The sequence below is a fragment of the Panthera onca genome, chromosome F1 (genome assembly GCF_046562875.1).
Source record: "Panthera onca isolate mPanOnc1 chromosome F1, mPanOnc1 haplotype 2, whole genome shotgun sequence".
NCBI lineage: Eukaryota > Metazoa > Chordata > Mammalia > Carnivora > Felidae > Panthera > Panthera onca.
The window spans coordinates 70,357,450-70,375,434 of NC_138355.1; the positions used below are offsets into that span (position 1 = coordinate 70,357,450).

The following is a 17,985-nucleotide window of genomic DNA, read 5'->3' on the forward strand; positions in this document are numbered from 1 at the left end:
GCGACACCGTGAGGAACACGCTAGTTTCTACCCACGGTTTCTGGCTCCATTTATTCTGTCCCTCATGTTGCTGCCATAGCCACCTCCAGATAACCTTTCTGGACACGAGTCAGACTGCCTGGTGTGGCACAGAAGGCCCGCCCTGTCTTACCTCTGACTTGTCTCTGAAAGTCTCTCCACGTTCCTGTGTTGCAGCCAGACCAGTCTCTGTGGTTCCTTACATGCATTCAAGGTTTGGAACCAGAAGTCTGCTCTGCCCGTTCCCCACCCCGCCCCGCCACTTCGCTCAGCAAACTCCGTGTCTTTAAGATTCATCTGTAGCTGCATCTGCTGCAGAAATGTCCTTATTGTTCAAATGTCAGATACGTGTCATTGTTTTGTGCATTTTTGTACTCTTTCACAGAGGATGTCATTGTTGACCTCTTTGACTGTCTCCTACTAGTCTGTAAGCCCCTGGGGGGCAGGAATGTCTTCTCTTATTTGTACCCTCAGCCTGTAGCACAGATGTTGCTTGAATGGACGCTTACTGTCACCGTGAGTTCACTTTCCCTGTAAATTACTCTTAAAACTGTCTCCGTCTCTCTTTTCTTCTTCTTTCCCTCCTTTCTGGTGTCCCTTGCACCGTTATTTCCTTAATAGGAAGCGTCCATGTCTCCCGGATGAGGGCTCAGGCACTGTCATGACAGCTGAGTAGGAGCAGGTTTTAAGTATGAGCGTTCTGACCATCTGCTTCCTTTTCTCTGTGACCTAAACTTGTCCCTGTCTGATGACACAGAGTGTTGTAAAATCTTTATTGGAGATTAGTGTCATTTGAGGTGTAGAAGCATTTAACATGTGCTGTGTGTGTGTGTATGTGTGTGTGTATGTTAGAGCACACTCCTCTCCCCAGCCTGACAGGGCAGTGTTTCTGGACAGAACGTAACTCATGTTTCATTCCTTCTTGCTCAGTTTTATAAGAAGACCAAACAGCTGCCCATCCTGGTGAAGTGCTGTGAAGAGCTCCAGCCGCATCAGTGGAGGCCGCCTGTAGAGAGGGAGGAGCACCGGCTTCCATTCTGGTTAAAGGTGCAGCCTTGCTCCCCGAGTGTGCATGCGGCCGGGGGACACCACACCCTGCCAGAGATGTCAAGGGCCACTTTATGCCTTCAGAGCTGGAGTTGCAGGACTGGGGCCCAGGCACTCCTCCTCATGCACCCTTCCTCTCCTGCTTCTTGTCCTTCCCCCAGGTGGCTCCACAGCCTTCGATAAGTGGTGGGTCAAATGCATTTCTAGAGGCTGTGATTGAATGTAGTCTTTGTAGAAATTTTGTGTCCTGCAGGAGAAACCTTAGAAAGATTTCTTGAGACTGTCCGGGAAAGGCCCCTCAAATCCAGGAAGCCCTGTTCTTTTTGCCAGAGTCTGACATGTGCTGGATCCGTGTGTTCTTGTTCTCAATAGGCCAGCCTGCCGTCCATCCAGGAGGAGCTGTGGCGCAGGGCTGACGGCGCCAGAGGGGTAGGAGGTGTGACGGGAGCCGCTGAGGTCAGCTCAGAGCCAGGCCTGGGGACAGGCAGCTCGGAACTGGGGAGTGAAACTCCGTACCCACTGCTGTTGCCCAAGGGTGTGGTCCTGAAACTGAAGCCAGTTGCCAACTGTTTTTCCAGGAAGGCCTGGAGACAGAAGCGGCCGTCAGTCCTGAAGCCCCTCCTAATCAGACCCAGCCCCTCTCTCCAGCCTGGCTCCACCCCCGGGAAAACACCGGCGAGGTCCACTCCGCCAGAAGCCCCTCCAAGCAAAATGGTGGTCCGAATTCCTCACGTGATCCAGCCAGCTGCTGTCGTGCAGACGGTGCCAGGTGTCCCTCCGCCGGGGGCCCCTGGCGGGGACAGTTTTGAGTCTCCGACGGCACTGCCTTCCACGACCCCTGAGGCCAGGACCGGCTTCCCCCTGTCTGAGCCCCAGACTGCGCTCCCCTCTGCCCCTGTGCCCAAGGTGATGCTGCCCTCGCTTGCCCCGTCTAAGTTTCGAAAGCCGTGTGCGAGGCCGAGAGCCTCAAAGAGAAAGGGGGCCAAGGCCTCTCTGTGTCTGGAGCCAGCCTCCCTCATCCACCCCGTACCTGTTATCTTCACTGTGCCTGCTGCCACGGTCAAGGTGGTGAGCCTTGGCAGTGGCTGCAACGTGATCCAGCCTGTCAGTGCGGCTGTGGCCCAGAGTCCACAGGCCATTCCCATCACCACCCTCCTGGTGAACCCCACTTCCTTCCCCTGCCCACTGAGTCAGCCCCTCGTGGCCTCCTCTCTCCCACCCCTGATTGTCTCCGGCAACTCTGTGAGTCTTCCTGTCCCGCCCGCACCTGAAGATAAGGCCCCAGTGAGTGTGGACATCAGTTGTCCTTTGGCTGAAGGGAAAAATGCCTTTCAAGGCCTAGAACCCAAATTAGAACCCCAGGAACTGTCTCCTCTCTGTGCCCCTGTCTTCCCCAAAGAGGAGCACAGCCCAGGGCCACCGGCAGCAGACCGTGTGTGCCAGGAAGAGCTGTCGGAGAACAGCGCCTGTGGCTGGACTCTTGTGAAAGCAGAGGACGGGGGGCAAGGTCTGGAGCCGCCCCTGGGCTCCCGAGAGTCTCTGAGCACACCCCCCGGGGACTTGGAGGACGTCGTCAAGATGGAGCCCAAAGACGCCGGGGAGGACGCCTGTGAGGACAGCAGGGCAGGGTGTTCTGTGGGATTGGACGCTGGCTTCCCAGGGGAGGAGCCAAGGAGGCCGCCCGTCTTGCAGCAGGAGGAGGAGGAGGGAAGTCAGCCAGCGAGAACCTCTTCAGCCTCTCGGGAGCCTCGGGACGAGGGACACTCGGGAGCCGTGAGCAAAGGCTCTCCGAGGACCGCTTCCTCCTGTGCCGACCCCGACGCGGCGCGCAGCAGCCCCCCCGGGAAGTCTGAGGGCTTCGCTAGCGCTGATCGCCAGGCGGCCGGGACCCCGGCTGGGCCGGAAGCTGGGGCGGAAAAGGACGGGCCGGAGGAGGAGGAGGAGGAGGACTTTGACGACCTCACCCAAGATGAGGAGGACGAGATGTCATCGGCCTCGGAGGAGTCTGTGCTGTCTGTCCCCGAGCTCCAGGTGAGAGCCAGGGATCTCACGTGTTCTGTGGTCTCAGCCATTTGCCTGATTTACGGATAGGCCACCTGCTTGCTTGCTGCCTCTAGATAGTCCTGCCTTCAGTTTGACTCTTGAAAACGTTGCAAGACACGCTGTGGGGGTGGAGGCGAGGGGAGGAAAAGGGTGAACTTGTACTTACGTGTTTCGTTTGGCACAGGGTCCCTTAACTGTTAGATCGAATCACCTGTGCACGGTTTGAACGCCTACGTGTGTAGGTCCTGAGTGTGGACCCTGGCAAAGGAGAGCCGTATTCAGGGTAGAGGGCGGCCTCTCAAAACGCATCTTCTTCCCACTGTCCCTTGCCACCAGGCTGCAAGCGTAGCTCTCCCCGGGTGCCGACTCCACGTTGGACCCCGGAGGCTGTGCTGGGGGGTTGTGCCGGTGGCTCCTGGCGAACCGATGCCAGCCCTGGGGATGCTCTTGGGGGGGGTCGCAGGAGACGATGGAGAAGCTGACCTGGCTGGCTTCTGAGAGGCGCGCGGGCCAGGAGGGCGAGTCCGAGGAGGAGAACTCCCAGGAAGAGAACTCTGAGCCTGAGGAGGAGGAGGAGGAAGAGGCAGAAGGGATGGAAAGCCTGCAGAAGGAGGATGAGATGACCGATGAGGCCGCCGGAGACCCTGCTGAGAAGCCGCCGGCCACCTTTGCCTCGCCCAGGACAGCTCCGGAGGCGGAGGCCGGCAGCGCCCCGCCAGGTGAGTGTGCGTGCGGGCGTGTGCGGGGCCCAGCTGGCCTCCTTTCTACCGGGCGTGCAGAACAGTCTAGAAACCAGGTGTGAGTTTTCCGAGGAAATCCTCTGGACCTCCCCTGCCCTCCGCCCTCCCCAGACACGTTTGCCCGGTCGGTGCCTGTGCTGGTTTGTACCAGCTGTTAGATTTGTTACCGGGTTCATCCCGGGTTTTCGGTGGTGCTCAATCCGTCTGTCATGTGTGAGGCTGAGAGCTACGTTTATTTCAGAAGACACTGCCGTTCCTCAGCAACATGTAGTCCTCCGAGAGCCCAGCGTAGGACTGTGCTCGCTCTCAGGACTCCCTTTCTCAGTGGAGTAGCGGAGGTGCCCTGAGCGTCCCAGAGAGCACGGCTGTGCAGCCCGCACAGGGCTCACCTGCCAGTCTTGCCTTCCCGCCACTTTCCCACCAGCTCTTCTTCTGAGGCCCTCCCAGACCCGGAGCAGGGGGTGGGGTCTCCTGAGGAGCCGGGGCGGAAGGGTGGCGCGGTGGGGTCAGAGCAACCGTGGGCTTGGTGTCTTCTCCAGGAGAGGGTGGCAGGGCTGCCGGGAAGGGCCGGAGCAGCCAGCGGGCTCGCGGCCGGCGGGGAGGCCGGGCCCGGGCCAGCAAGGACACCTCCAAGCTCCTGCTGCTGTACGATGAGGACATCCTGGAGCGGGACCCACTCAGGGAGCAGAAGGACTTGGCCTTCGCCCAGGCTTACCTGACCAGGGTAGGCAGATGCCGCTTCCTGTTACCGTCCCTCCGAGCTCGGCTGCTTCTTCCAGGGATCTGTGTGAGGGGCCGCGAGGCACAGGGCTCAGTGATACGTGGCTTGTCGTAGTCCCTGAGCATCACCCTCTGTTGTTCAGAAAGCTGGGAAAGGTGATCCCACCATCATCGTGAGGGGGACTTCACGGGTTGGCTAAAAGGGCCTTTCCCGGGCTCTCAGCTTGAGAAGAAAGACCTATTGTGCATCGGCCCGAGGGTGGACCTCAGGGAAGCACCTTGGTCTCCAGAGACACGAGCCAGCCTGTTCCTGTCTTGTGCCACAGTCTCATTCTCTTGGTCCCGCCCCCCCCACCCCCCCAGCAAGGGGGTGTGCTCGCAGTGACAGTCCTGCCTCACCTTCCTGACTCCTGTATTATTTACCCTCAGTGGATGCTGTGCACAGGGCGCTCCTTCTCTGTTTCAGCGGGGAGCTGAAGTCCGGGACAGGGTAGAACTGTGAGCTAGAGAAACTTGCTGGTCTCGTGGGCAGGGCTGTGGTCTGTGGACACCCGCCACCGGAAGAGAGCTGTGCCTCGCTCGGCGCGGTGTCCGCCACGAACAGATCTGGGGATCTGTCGGGAGCGGCCTGTGCAGGGCGGGTCTCGGAGCTCTCTAGCGGGGCCCCTGCTCCTCGGTCCGTGCTGCTGTTTCGTGCTGGGGCCCGCGGACAGAGCACTGATGGTGGCACGTCTCCTGCGCAGGTGCGAGAAGCCCTGCGGCACGCCCCTGGCAAGTACGAGGACTTCCTTCAGGTTATCTATGAGTTCGAGTCAAGTCCTCAGCGGCAGACCGCTGTGGATCTCTACAGAAGCCTGCAGATCCTGCTCCAGGACTGGCCTCAGCTGCTCAAGGACTTTGCTGCTTTCCTGTTGCCCGAGCAGGCTCTGGCCTGTGGATTAGTAAGTGGATGGGGTTGGTGGGTCCTGTGACAGTGGGGCCGAGCGAGGTTCACGGACACTGTGCCCGTCCCCCGGTCAGATGACCCTGGCATGGCCCACAGAGCCCTCTTCCTTTCAAGAGGTGATCTTCCCGGCCCCTCGTCTCCCCATTTCTTTATGTGTGCCATGTGGGGTCGTACCTTTGCTTGCCCTCACGGGCCTCAGGTAAATCACGTGCCGTCTGCGCCTCACTGTTGTAAAACAGGCGTTCGTTCAACAAACACTTACCTGGGTGCCTAGTACGTGTTGGGCAGAGCTCTAGGTGCTGAGAGTACAGCCATTACAAAAGGGTGACATCCTTGCCCACGTGGAGCTTCCACTCTCCCGGGAGAGTCAGGTGATAAACGGTGAAATGTATATAGTAAGTAGATTTGAGGATCAGAAAGCCGACAGAAACAGGAAATGTGCATAGCGCTTCCCGGTGACGAGGCCTCACAGAAGAACACGTCGGGAGGGAGGAGTGAGGGCTGTGGGTGGAACGGGGCAGGGGACGACAGTTGTGTCACGTGCACGGTGGTGTGGGATGGCCGGCACGTAGGGTGACATCTGAAGTTTGGGAGAGAAATGTGTAAACATGAGGGCATAGCCTGGTAGTTCTGGATGTCTTGTCATGGTTGAGAGACGCCGGAATGAGTGGTGCAGCGAGATGGTTCTGATGGTCTTGAGGCGGTCACACGGGAGCAGGGTGATTTTTGGTTTTTAAGTCTATTCTTTTGAGAGAGGGAGAGACCGAGAACAAGTGGGGGAGGGGCAGAGAGAGGGAGAGAGGATCCAAGGCAGGCTCTGTGTCGACAGCAGAGAGCCAGCCCTATGTGGGGCTCGAACTCACGAACCGTGAGATCGTGACCCGGGCTGAAGTCGGCTGCTCAACCGACAGCCACCCAGCTGCCCCGGGAACGGGGTGATTGCACACCCTGCCATCCGCTCTTCCCCTGTGGTTATGAGGCTTAGACGAGCACTCGTGTGCAGAGTCTTTGTAAACCGTGTGGTGCCACAGGGCCTTGAGTGTGTGACTTCACGGGCCATGAAACCCCAGAACCCCAACGTGCGCTTCTCTTGGGTCTGTTCACGTCCCCGGTGTCGTGGGCTGGCTGACATTGCAACCCTCCGGTGGACGCCTGGCTCTTTTAGCATATTCTTTTTTTTTTTTTAATGTTTATTTTTGAGAGAGAATGAGCAGGGGAGGGGCAGAGAGAGGTGGCGGTGGGGGGTGGGGCGGGGAGGGGTAATACAGGATCCGAAGCAGGTTCCATGCTGTCATCACAGCCCGATATGGGGCTTGAACTCACCAACCGTGAGATCATGAGCTGAAGTCAGACGCTCAACCCACGGAGCCACCCGGGCGCCCTGGACTCCAGGTCTTAAAGTCCACCTCGCGGTTGTAAAGGAGCCCCGTCAACCTCAGTCCCCGGCCCGCATTTCCTGTCTTCTGCTCAGAGCACTCTGGTCTTGCTCAGCCGCGCAGGGGACTCTCTCGCCTTCTTTCCCCTGTGGTAGTTTGAGGAGCAGCAGGCTTTTGAGAAGAGCCGCAAGTTTCTCCGGCAGCTGGAGATCTGCTTTGCAGAGAACCCCTCGCACCACCAGAAGATCATCAAGGTCCTGCAGAGCTGCGCGGACTGCCTGCCCCAGGAGATCAGCGAGGTACCTTGCCCGTCCTGCTTCCTCCCCCTGCGCACCTGCGCCTCCCACCGTCCCCTGACCGGGCCGTGTTCTCTGGCTGCCGGGACCGTGGACGTCTGGAGGGGCGTAGAAGGGGAGGACTTTGTAGGCTTTTCTAAAGCCTAAGGTTCTGGAATCGGGGGGGCTTGTCCCTTGAAACCTGAGCCTGACTGCCTCAAGGTGCCCTCAGTGCCCTGGGAGGGAGGTGCAGGGAGCAGGTGATGCTGCCTGAGCTGGGGGTCACACGTATCGTTCGTGTCGTCATTGGGGGTCGCGCGTACTGTTAGCACCCTTCCAGCGCAGGCTCGCGAGCAGGGAGGGGGCAGTGAAGAACCCTTAGCCTTCAAAGAGAGGCTTCTGTGTGTCCCTCAGGGCACCAGGGAAGTGGGCCTTGGGAGTATGTGGGTCTGGTGTGGGATGGCCACCTGGAGAAGCCCGGGGGACGTGTCTGCCCCTTGACACCCTCTCAGCTCAAGACACAGATGTGGCAGCTCCTCAAGGGCCACGACCACCTGCAAGATGAGTTCTCCGTCTTCTTTGATCACCTGCGCCCAGCGGCCAGCCGGCTGGGCGACTTTGAAGAGATCAACTGGACAGAGGAGAAGGAGTACGAGGTGCGGGGCCAGGGGCTGCGGGGCTTTGGGAAGCAGGATGGCCGTGGGAGCGCGGGGTGCCTGCCCGGGGTCTGCGTTGAGCAGCACCCACTCGTCCCCCAGTTTGACGGCTTTGAAGAAGTGGCCCTGCCTGATGTGGAAGAGGAGGAGGAGCCCCCCAAGATGCCCACGGCCTCAAAGAGCAAAAGAAGAAAAGAGATCGGGGTCCAAAATCACGATAAGGTACCTGGGTTGTTGGGCGTGATCTGTCGGTCGTGAATCAGGCCTTGAGTTTCGTGAGCATTTCTCTGGCCGAGTGTGCCATGTGTGCTGCAGGAGCCCGAGGTCAGGCCGCGGAGCCCCTGGCGGGAGGAGCGCGGATGCTGGAGAGCACCCCCCAGCCGCCCCATCAGGAGGAGGTTTCCCCCTCTTCTCTCTTGCTCAGAGCTATTTCTCTTGGGTCTTGACGTCTTCTTCCTTTCTGTTGGTATGAAGATCCAGAAGCGAGCCCCCACTTTAGCAGTACTGGTGACAAAGTGCACGTGGCTCCTAGAGGCACGTACCTGGTCATTCTCTCAGTGAGCCCCGTGGCAGTCCCCCCAAGAGACTGCTCTCGTTTCATTTCACAGAGGCAGAAACGGACATTCGCGGCGAGGCTGTCGCCAGGGCCTCGTGTCCATAAGTGGCTGTGCTGGGGTGCGAATAGGTCTGCACAGACCCCCTGCCCTCTGCTGCTCTCCAAGGAGTCTGTTTTCCTGAATGTCTTTTACTCTCCCTTGTGGAAAACGGCTTCTTAGCTGGATGACCTTGGGCAGCTTACTTCACCTCTCTCGGTTTCAGTTTCCTTGTCGGTTGGGATAACTTTCATCCGAGGTTACTGAACACAGAGTGTCGTGTGGGGGCCTCCAAAAGCACAAAGAAAGCCCCCCTCAATGGGGCTGGGAGGGGGCAGAGCTCAAGGCACGGGGAGGCAGGAGCGAAGGTGGTCGAGTCAGGTCACACCTTGTGACGGCCTTTCTTGGGACTTTGCCTCAGATTGTATGTGACTTAAGTATTTCTTGAAACATCTGGGCAACTGGGAGAGGTCCATCTTTGGGTCATTTAAGGGTTGTTTTGGGGATTTAGAACAGGCTGGGATTGAGCGTTCCTGGGCTGAGTGGAGAGTTGGGGGCTCATGAAAGAGGAGGTCGGTGTGGGTGCTGGGGCGACCTGTTCTGAGGCCTCACGACTCCGCTTTCTCTCGGTCCTGGACGTGCTGGGCGGCTAACCAAGCCCGGTATCTCCTAGGAGGCCGAGTGGCCGGATGGCGCCAGGGACTGTGCCTGCTCCTGCCACGAAGGAGGCCCCGATCCCAAGCTGAAGAAAAGCAAGAGAAGAGGGTGTAGCCGCTGCAGCAGCAGGGTGAGCCGGGCCGGGCCGGGCCGCACCGAGGGGCGGGCGTCTGCACTGCCTCCCCATTTGGGGTGAGGTACGCTCCCGCACGGGGCACCGCCCTGAGCTCCTGCAAGGACGGCACCCACGCGATAGGCGGTGCACGCGCTATTTGAGTCAAAATAGAATCTTGTACACGTGTGCAATGGATTTGCTTTCTAAAGACAATCCTGTGGATGGGGCTCCTGGGTGGCTCAGTCGGTTAAGTGTCTGACTTCAGCTCAGGTCACAATCTCATGGTTTGTGAGTTCGAGCCCCGCATCGGGCTCTCTGTTGTCACTGCAGAGCCTGGAACCTGCTTCAGACCCTCTGTCTCTTCTCTGTCCCTCTCCTGCGTGCTCACGTGCACGTACTCTCCTCTCTCTCAAAAATAAATACACCTTAAAAAAAAGTCCTGTGGGTAAAGCTTTTGGAATTGGATAACAATGAAGTGCTTCAAGTATTTCTCAGCTTGCTTGCTTGCTTGTTTTTAATGAGATATACTTGTGTCAAGAAAACAGACCCTCGAAGTAATGCCGGGTCTCTAGAGTAGGGTTGGTTGGCAGCCAAGATACGGTCCTTGCTCGGAGAACGGCGGGTAGAACCAGACGCCTTCTAGGTCTTTTAAAGTTGGTGGAGCAGGTGTACTTGCCGGACGTGGGGGCAGGGCTTGGTCGCCAGAGAAAAAGGCAGTCAGGAGACCCCTGACCAAGGAGGCTGTTCCTGCAGGTCTGTGACGGCAGATCCTACAAGAGCAAGGAGCCCCATGAGTCGGCGGGCGGCAGCCCCCACCGCGAGGCCAGCCCTGTGCCTGGTGCTAAGGAGGCCGGGCAGGGCAAGGACCTGCTGGAGGAGGAAGTCCCAGACGAGCGGGAAAGCGTTGAGGCCGCCCAGGACCCGGCCGGCAGGGGAGCTCTGCCTGTTCCAGGTGAGTGTTCTGCCAGCCCGGCCTCTTTCCCCCCTTTTCCATGTCCTTACGTGCTTCAACCAAGAACGTCTCTGAGCCAGGATGAGCAAGTCCTTCTTGGACGGAGAACCCCCTCTCTTACGAACAAGTAATAGGAGATCCTCTGTCCGGCCTTAACTTGCTCTGCTGTGGCCTCTGTCCTCTCGAGGAATTGGGAGTGCGAGGCAGCGTGACTGCATTCTCTTCCCTGCCCTCCGGACCCTGGTCATCTGCGTCCTGAAGACCGCCATTCTGGGCCTTGACAGTCGGGCTTTTGTCTTCATTTAAGTGACTTCAGCCAGCCCCACCGCACTCTTTGAGATTGGGGCTCCATCACAGTAGCCCACCTGTGTGGCTCTGTGGTAACTAGGCGTCTCAGGTGCACCTTGACCCCATCCGTCCTCTTAGGTCCTTATTTTCCTCCTAAGCAGGATCAGCAGTGGGGAGCACGCAGGAAGTGACCCTGACAGAGCAGCTCGTCCTGGGGGGCCCACCGCCCTGTTCACCCGAGACTCCTCAGCTTTCCTCCAGCCCTGGAGTTGTGCTCTGCGTGGTTAGGAGAAACCAGGCTGAGCGTGAGGTCCTGCCCTGCCCTGAGGCGTCCCCTAGACTTCAGGATGAGGGGGAGGACCAGGAGGCAGTGGGTGAGCCAGAGGCTTCCGTGCCCGCCTGGGATGCTTCGGAAACTGAGAAACGGCCTGGAACCGAGGAGAACCCTGCTTCCTTTCTGAGTCCCGTTTCCTCAAGGACCAGAGACTTAGGGAGGAGACGGTTGTCTGAGGTCTCAGACAGTCCGGGGAGCTGGTTGCTGTCGAGCAGAGCTGGGGTGAAGACCGCACACAGGATGTCCCCCGTCCACGAGTCGTCGGGAACGGACACCTCAGAGACTTCTTCCAAAGCCCCTAGGGGAGGTTTGGTTAAGGACTGTGGAGTGCAGGGCAAGGCCCCCGTGGGAGAGCAGCAGCCGAAGACCACAGAAGCTACTGTTTGTGCCAACAACAGCAAGGTCAGCTCCACCGGGGAGAAGGTGGTGCTGTGGACCAGGTAGGTGGAGGGGGGGGCCGCCGCGTGTGTATCTGGAAAATGAGTGCACGTGTCCATTTTGCTAATCTGGAGTTAATCGTGGTATGTGGGTTCCAGGGAAGCTGACCGCGTGATTCTCACCATGTGCCAGGAGCGGGGGGCACAGCCACAGACTTTCAGCGTCATCTCCCAGCAGCTAGGAAACAAGACCCCGACCGAGGTAAGCGGCGAAAGCCCTGCCAGAGCTTCGGGCCCCCGGGGGATCCAAGCACACGGACTGGCGAGGAGAGGCTGGGTCGGCCAAGCAAGAGACAGGACACCAAGCGCGACTGTACAGGTGGGCCCCAAGGAGGGGCCCGACTCGTCAGGGAGTCTGGTTTTGGTTCGAGAGAGGGCGGTGGACTGTCAGGAGCCCACAGACGTTCCAGGTCGTGTTCGGGAGCCATATGATTTGGGGCCAGATGCTGCTAAGCCTCTCGACCGGAGTCCCCTCTCGTGCGGGAGGACACAGCCCTCCCGACCTCCCTGTGGGGGACAGACCGATTGCTCGATCGGCACGTACTGCTCGGTCAACGTCAGAACCTTCCTCTCTGGCCTTAGGTTTCCCACCGCTTCCGGGAACTCATGCGGCTCTTCCACACGGCCTGTGAGGCCAGCTCTGAGGAGGAGGAGGACGCGACCAGCACCAGCAACACAGACCAGCTGTCTGACCGCGGGGACCTCCTGTCGGAGGAGGAGCTGGACGCGTGACCCGTGACCCTGGGCGCGTGGCGGTGTCAGCCGCTGGCCCCAGCCGGCGGTGCTTGTGCTTGGCTGGCGCCCCACCCCCGGGGCTCAGGCTGTAGGGCCGGAGGCGCGGGGGCTGAGGCCGACTGGGGGCGGATGGCTCTGCTAGCCTACGAGTCCTTCTGGGTCTTTCTGAACGTACTCGTGAACAGCATCGAGGGAGTGGGCTTGGCTCCCTTTCTACCTCCCCTCTCCCCCCGCCCCCCTCCCCGCCCGGGTCTGATGGCACATATTTATTGTTCTGTGATCCCACCACAGTGGTTCTAGACGTACGAAGTGCTTGTGTCGGTGTAGCCAGTCCCAGAACATTGAGCTCCCATACCCAGCAGTTTTTATTGTAAACCAGCTCTTTCCTGTTCTCGGGAAGCCTTAGTCCACGAGGCCACCCCCACTCCGGTAGCACTGGGCCAGGCTGCGCAGCTCCTGCAGGGCCTCGTCCAGGTCCCCCTGCTCCACGCCAGCGGCCAGGAAGCTGGCCCAGCGCCGCACATCGAGCTTGGTGAGCTCTCTAGCCAGGTCTCCCAGGGTCCGGTTCAAGGACGAGGAGGAGCAGAGGGCCCCAAGCACTGGGATGCTCTCCACGGCTGTGGAGGGACACAAAAGGAGGCCTGAAAATGGTTTTTCTACCCTGGGCTCTGCCGCGCAGACTGGATGGGAGAGTGAACTCACTGGATTGTGTGCCGTCCCCTCGGTAAACCAGTGCTCCAGAGGAAGGCCACGTCCCTCAGGGCCACCAAGTGAATAAAGGGATGTTTAACTGTGGGCTTTGCTAAGAACCTTCATCTAGGAAGGGATACGGTAAAACCTCTCCCATACCCTCACTGCCCACGTACCTGCCCCAGGTGGGGGACCATCCACAATCAAACCGTGCTGGCTGAGGCCTGGGGAGAAGAGCTGGGGGTACGGGGGAGCCACCATGCAGGGAGCCAGCAGCAAGTGGGCAGAGCTGTGGGGCAAGAGCAGGGGTTGAGCGAGAAGTTGAAGGAGGTCTGGGCGCAGGGAGTGGGCATCGCACTGACCTCCTGACTGTGGGCTGCTGCTGTTGTAAATACTGGGCCAGGACGTCTTCCCCAGTGGCGCACGCGTGCAGAGGCGAGGGCAGAGGGGTCCCCGGGGCCAGCTGGCTGCCGGAACAGAGCCAAAACCACCATTAATCTGTGGACCAGGAACTAGGGATCTTCCTGTTTGTAGGCCATCAGCGGAAGCAGGACGCTGAGGGTCTTTTCTTGGGGGGGGGGGGGGGCAGAAGAAGGAAGAGTGGGGCGATGCCATCAGGATGTCCAGAGGTGTGCGCAAGACCAGGATGGGAGTCCGAAGTCCGACAGGCTCCCTGAACCTGCCCCCTCACCTGGTGTGGCACGCTCTGTCCAGACCCCTCAGCACCACGGACTGGGCGAAGCAGCACGTTCCAGAAGGGCTCCCACATGCAGACAGGGGGGTCCACGCGGCAGCCCCTCCCAGCTGCACCAGAGCGTCGGGAAGGGACTGGCCTGGGGCCAAGGGGAAGGGGATGGTGGCCGCTGCGGTCGCCACCTAAAGAGAAGGGAGAGCTCAAGTAGCGGCTTTCTCTCCATTGCGACCGGCGCCTGTGCAGCGCTCCGTACCTTCTTCCCAGAGAAGTTCAGCATGTCTGCCAGGTGAGCCATGAAGACTGGCGAGGAACGGAGGCGGTACGGAGCAGTGACGGTGTCCAGGGCTGTGGCCAGGATGGCACCACAGTGGAAAGGCAGGGCGGGCTGTGAAGATACCAAGAAGGGCACTTAGCCTTCAGGGTCTGGAAAGCAGAGTGTGAAGGCAGAACCCTAACGGCAGACACGTCCAGGCGCTTTGACAAAGGACAGTGTGTTCCAAAGGGGCCGTGTCACGGGTGAGTACAAGCGGAGGGTTCGAGAACAGGGCTGGTGGCAGAGAAAGGCCGGGGTGGGGGCTGCAGTCCCAACAGGAACCTCGAGCCTTACGTCATAGTGCAGGTGGGGGAAGATGACGGGTGGCTCCGGTCGCAGCCCCAGGCCCCCGCCCAAGGATAAGGGGCAGACCAGAGAGCTGTGGGCGGACATGTGCACCAGGCCCAACGCTGTGTTCAGCAGACGATAGATGTTTTTCAGGGGGTCCTGGGGGAAGGGAGAGTGACTGTTACGCGGTTTTCTCCCTGGGCGGTCTCGCTCCGTGCCCCGGGACTTTTCCCCAAGGTGTCCTCACCCCATGACTGTAGGGCCCAGGGAGCAGGCCCCAGGTTATTATTCCCCGCCCTGAGTACTCGTCTCGTAGCAACTCGGCGGCCTTGGCACCCAGCCCAGAGAAGCCGTTGTGCAGGTCGCACAGGATCTGGAAGCCCTGGAAGGAGACGGTGATGGAAGACGGGGCAGGCCGAGGTCCTGCCTAGGCCCCGCCTGGCCACACGGCTACCTGCAGGTGATCACACTCCTCCACGTAGAAGTGCAGCCTGTCCTCCACGTCTTCCAGGCACCGGGGCTCCTTCAGGATGCTCTCGCCTTGCCCGAAAGCCTCTAGGCGACCTGCTTCCCTGCCGGACGTGACCACAACCAGGACTTGCAGGAGCCCCGGCCCTCACCCCCCCGGCCCCGCAAGATCCCGTTTGCAGGGACGGCGGGGAAGGTGGCCTCAGGAGCCTCATCAACATCGGTGGGGATCCCGTTTCTCGGTTCACACCCTTTGGGGCCCACGTACCCATCGTGGTTGTACTTCTGAATCATACAGATGCTCCGGGGGTGTAGATGGACCCGGAGGAAATCCGACCAGACTCTGATGCTGTCCTCTGTGGGGGTGAATGGTTTGGGGGCTGCAGCAGTGGTCAGCGGTGGGGGACCTGAAGGAAAACGAAAAGAAGTGTTCTTCCTGTTGCTGTTCTGCCCGGTTCCCTGCCCTGTAGTACTTGGTGAAGTCTCACCTTTGCCATTGGGAATGGACTTGACCCTCCAGATCCCATCACTACTCAACACTCCCTGGGGGGGAGGGGAGGGGCAGAGAGAAATCTGCATTTAGTTCCAGGCAGTCTACAGGCAAAAGTTGACTGATTCTCTTGGATTCTGACCAAGTCTACAGCCTGCCTTCACCCAACAGTCACATTCTGTAGGAAAAAAAGTGCTGCTTCCCAAAATGCCATCCCAAGATATTTAAAATGATCAAAATCCTTTTTCTCTGCCCCAGTGGAGGCCACTCTAGCTCTAGCAGTAGAGGCCCTCACCTCTGCACTCAGAAGGTCCTGGAGGCCAGGGATTTGGGGATAGAGTTCCTCCCTGTGTGTGGTAAGCTTTCCCTGCCTGGAAAAAAAAAAAAAAAAAAACAAGCAAAAAACGGAGAAGGATTTCAGTGACGGTTCCCCGCAGCTGTCCAGCTTCCTGTGCACATTCCCACTGCGAACGTCACCAGTACCATGCTATTGCCGCATCCAGCTGTCTGTCCCTGTAGAGTCCACCTTCTTGTTTTAGGGAGCTCAGGCTACCTGTACAAAAAAGAACAGGCAGCGTCGGGTCGAGGCCTCGCTCCTCCCCGCCTCCGGCTAATCTTCCTGCCAGCCTGCTGCCACCGAGCTTTCGTGCACACACTTGAGCCCGGTAAAACCCTCGTCTGGGAGAATCCAGATTCTCCTCCATCCCCAGCCTGGGCGTGAGCCGTGCGGCCGTAGCAGGGGAGCACCGCGGGGTCCCACAAGAGTGCCACAGTCCACCGGGTCCCTGCGGCTGCCTGTCTCCGGTCCGCACGCCCGGGGGCTCCTGCGCGCTGGCCGACCCCGGCCGCCGCCTCACCCTTGAGATCCATGAGGATGAGTCTCGGCGTGTACGTCTCCTGGCCGTGGGGCGTCCGGCCGGTCCGGTATAGGACGTCGGGACACAGCTCTCCCGGCGGTTCCTCGGCACCGGTCGGGGCGCACAGCGCAGCATCCTGGGGGTGCACAGGGGAAGGCCTGGCCTCAGCGGGGGCGGCTGGAGATCCCGGGCGGCCCCGCGGCGGCAGCGCCCGCGGGCCTCACCTGCTGGTTCCACCAGTGCGCTCCCACGAAGCCCGCAAAGTGGCCCAACTGCAGCGTGAGCACCTCCCGGGCCCCGCCCGCCATGCCGCCCGGCTCCGCTGGGTCGCGCAGGCGCGGCGGCCCACTCGCCGCTCGGGGCCGATTGGATCGTCGGCTTGTGGGCGGGGTCTCCGCCCCCGCGCAGTACTGGTCCACACGTACGTCCTTTCCCGTAGGGCGAGCGATTCGTCGGGCTTCGGAAGCCCCGCCTGCACTCGGGCCAGGCCGGCGCGGGCCCAGCTCTCGTTGGGGGGCGGGGCCCGGCGCGGCCGGAAGTGGCCGGCGCGGGGGCCGGGCGTCTCGTGGCGCGCTGTGGGCGGGGCCTGGCGTCTCGCGTGGGTCCCGCCGGCGGCCGAGCGGAGGAGGCTGCGGTCGCTGCTTCGGCGTCGCCTCCCGGAGTGCGGGCTGGCCCGACTGCCTGTCTGTCACGCCCCGTGAATGAGGCGCCCTTGGCAGTGTTTTGCGTCTGCCTTTTGTTCGATGTCGTCTGAGAAACTCTCCTCCAACCTTGCGCGTACTTGCAGCTCCTCTCGTGGCCCCGTTGCGCGGCCGAGGGGTGCGCCGACGGCGGGCCGAGGCCGCCCCCGCTGGCGGCGGGTGGGCGTGCGCCGAGCCCCCCCTGTGCCGCTGTACCTGCACGCGCTTCCGCGGGGCGCGCACCTGGAGTGGACGCGTTGGGTCGGAGTGGAGGCTGTCCTCGAGCTTGGTAAATAGCACAAACCTGTCTTCTCAAACTCTTGACCGGTGTGAACCTCCACCACCGGTGCGGGCGAGTTTTCAGTTGATGCACCGTTACCTTTAAAGATTGTAGCCCTCATCACTGCTTTTAACTGCTAATGAGGCTGAGAGCACTTTTTCGTACGTTTATCGGCCAGTTGGAGATCCATTTATGTGACGTGCATGTTCAAGTTTCTTGCCCGTCTTTCTTTTGGATTGTCTTACTGATCTGTGGGAGTCAGTACTTGATTCGGGATACAAGCCGTTTGTCAGTTGTGTGTTGAAAGTATCTACTACCACTGTTTGCTTTTTCACTGCCTTAAAGGAAGTTTTTAGAAGAATAGAGTTTGTGTTTGCTTTGCTTTTTAAAACATAGTCACATTCATGGACCTTTTCAAATATTAATGCTTTTTATGTTATGTTACGGGCTCTCGATCCTGTTCTGTTGGTCTGTTCCAATTTCACGGGGTATTTAAACACCGTATTTTCAAAAAAGTGTCCCCAAGGAGATTTAAAAAAAAAAAAAAAGAGGGGAGAGTGTTAGGGGTGACAGAACAGCAGCTGGTAAATGTAGATGGAAGGGTAGAATTTTGATTTCGATTGCAGGTATCAATGTAAGAACTTACTCAGACGAAGATCATCAGTGGGTGGTAATTTGTTGGTCAACGGGAAGGTTTCAGGATTTCAAAGAAGCATGCCACAGCTGAGCTTACGCTGTTGATCCCATTGCGAGAGCGTATTTTTATGATGACGGATGTCAAAATTAACCAAGTGATCAAATTTAGCATCACCAGTAATGGAACCAACCGAAGTGATGTGATGTGTGGCCAGTAGAACACGTCACCCACCCACTGTGCTCGCGAAAGCCTTTAACCTGTATCTGCAGGAACAATTAGACGAGTCCAGCATGTTGGACAGTCTGTACAACTGGCCAGATGTCTTCAAAAATGTCAAATAACAACACCAACAAAACCCCAGAGGGTCTACTGAAGGTAACAGGACATTTAAGAGATATTTCATTGTTAATGTAATTTGTGAACATTGATTGGAACCCAAATTGGCAACGGGGGGTGGGGGGGAGGTGCTGGTGGGTAGCCATGAAGATGTTGGGATGACTGGAGAAATTTAAAAAAGCATAGTGTTATTGAACATTATATCGATGACGGGTTTCTCTGGTGTGATAATGGAATTTTGATTATATAGGAGAATATCCTATTAGGAGAAACGTGATAAAAGACTCGTCTGCAATTTCCTTTCAAATGGTGACGCAAGT

General features: G+C 59.0%; 2 protein-coding genes across 10 annotated transcripts in view; one reads left to right on the forward strand and one right to left on the reverse strand.

The window, feature by feature from the left end:
• LOC132685877 (GON-4-like protein) overlaps window positions 1–12,727 on the forward strand; it is a 75,619-nt gene extending 62,892 nt beyond the window's left edge. For 6 of the 8 annotated variants that reach the window (XM_078441363.2, XM_078441364.2, XM_078441362.2 and 3 more), the window contains 13 exons: window positions 949–1,065; window positions 1,438–3,096; window positions 3,572–3,827; window positions 4,388–4,572; window positions 5,312–5,509; window positions 7,046–7,189; window positions 7,678–7,821; window positions 7,924–8,043; window positions 9,088–9,201; window positions 9,940–10,138; window positions 10,585–11,200; window positions 11,297–11,399; window positions 11,780–12,727. In XM_078441363.2, the coding sequence (XP_078297489.2) occupies window positions 949–1,065; window positions 1,438–3,096; window positions 3,572–3,827; window positions 4,388–4,572; window positions 5,312–5,509; window positions 7,046–7,189; window positions 7,678–7,821; window positions 7,924–8,043; window positions 9,088–9,201; window positions 9,940–10,138; window positions 10,585–11,200; window positions 11,297–11,399; window positions 11,780–11,929 (4,005 nt within the window). In that variant the 3' untranslated portion in view covers window positions 11,930–12,727. The other 2 variants (XM_078441365.2, XM_078441368.2) reach the window with 2 other exon arrangements.
• On the reverse strand, window positions 12,280–16,116 carry MSTO1 (misato mitochondrial distribution and morphology regulator 1). 2 transcript variants are annotated; one of them, XM_060644688.3, is made up of 14 exons: window positions 15,957–16,108; window positions 15,733–15,868; window positions 15,359–15,428; window positions 15,171–15,246; window positions 14,874–14,928; window positions 14,654–14,792; window positions 14,372–14,489; window positions 14,165–14,299; window positions 13,924–14,076; window positions 13,570–13,701; window positions 13,314–13,498; window positions 12,985–13,089; window positions 12,799–12,911; window positions 12,280–12,549 (listed from the first exon to the last, which is right to left on the reverse strand). In XM_060644688.3, exons 1-14 carry the CDS (start codon window positions 16,038–16,040, stop codon window positions 12,335–12,337), a joined length of 1,716 nt encoding a protein of 571 aa, XP_060500671.1. In that variant the 5' UTR covers window positions 16,041–16,108; the 3' UTR covers window positions 12,280–12,334. The 2 variants fall into 2 exon arrangements, with proteins under 2 accessions (XP_060500671.1, XP_078297496.1); XM_078441370.1 differs by lacking the exons at window positions 13,924–14,076; window positions 14,165–14,299 and having other exon boundaries at window positions 15,957–16,116.
• Window positions 16,117–17,985: the final 1,869 nt, after the last annotated feature.

Excerpts from the sequence above, each read along its gene's own strand:
- MSTO1 (XM_060644688.3), bottom strand. The coding sequence starts at position 16,040 with ATGGCGGGCGGGGCCCGGGAGGTGCTCACGCTGCAGTTGGGCCACTTT. Across the intron at positions 14,300-14,371 it reads AGGAGTGTGATCACCTGCAG|GGCTTCCAGATCCTGTGCGA; the intron begins GTAGCCGTGTGG and ends GTCTCCTTCCAG. Across the intron at positions 13,702-13,923 it reads TCCCCCACCTGCACTATGAC|CCCGCCCTGCCTTTCCACTG; the intron begins GTAAGGCTCGAG and ends GTATCTTCACAG.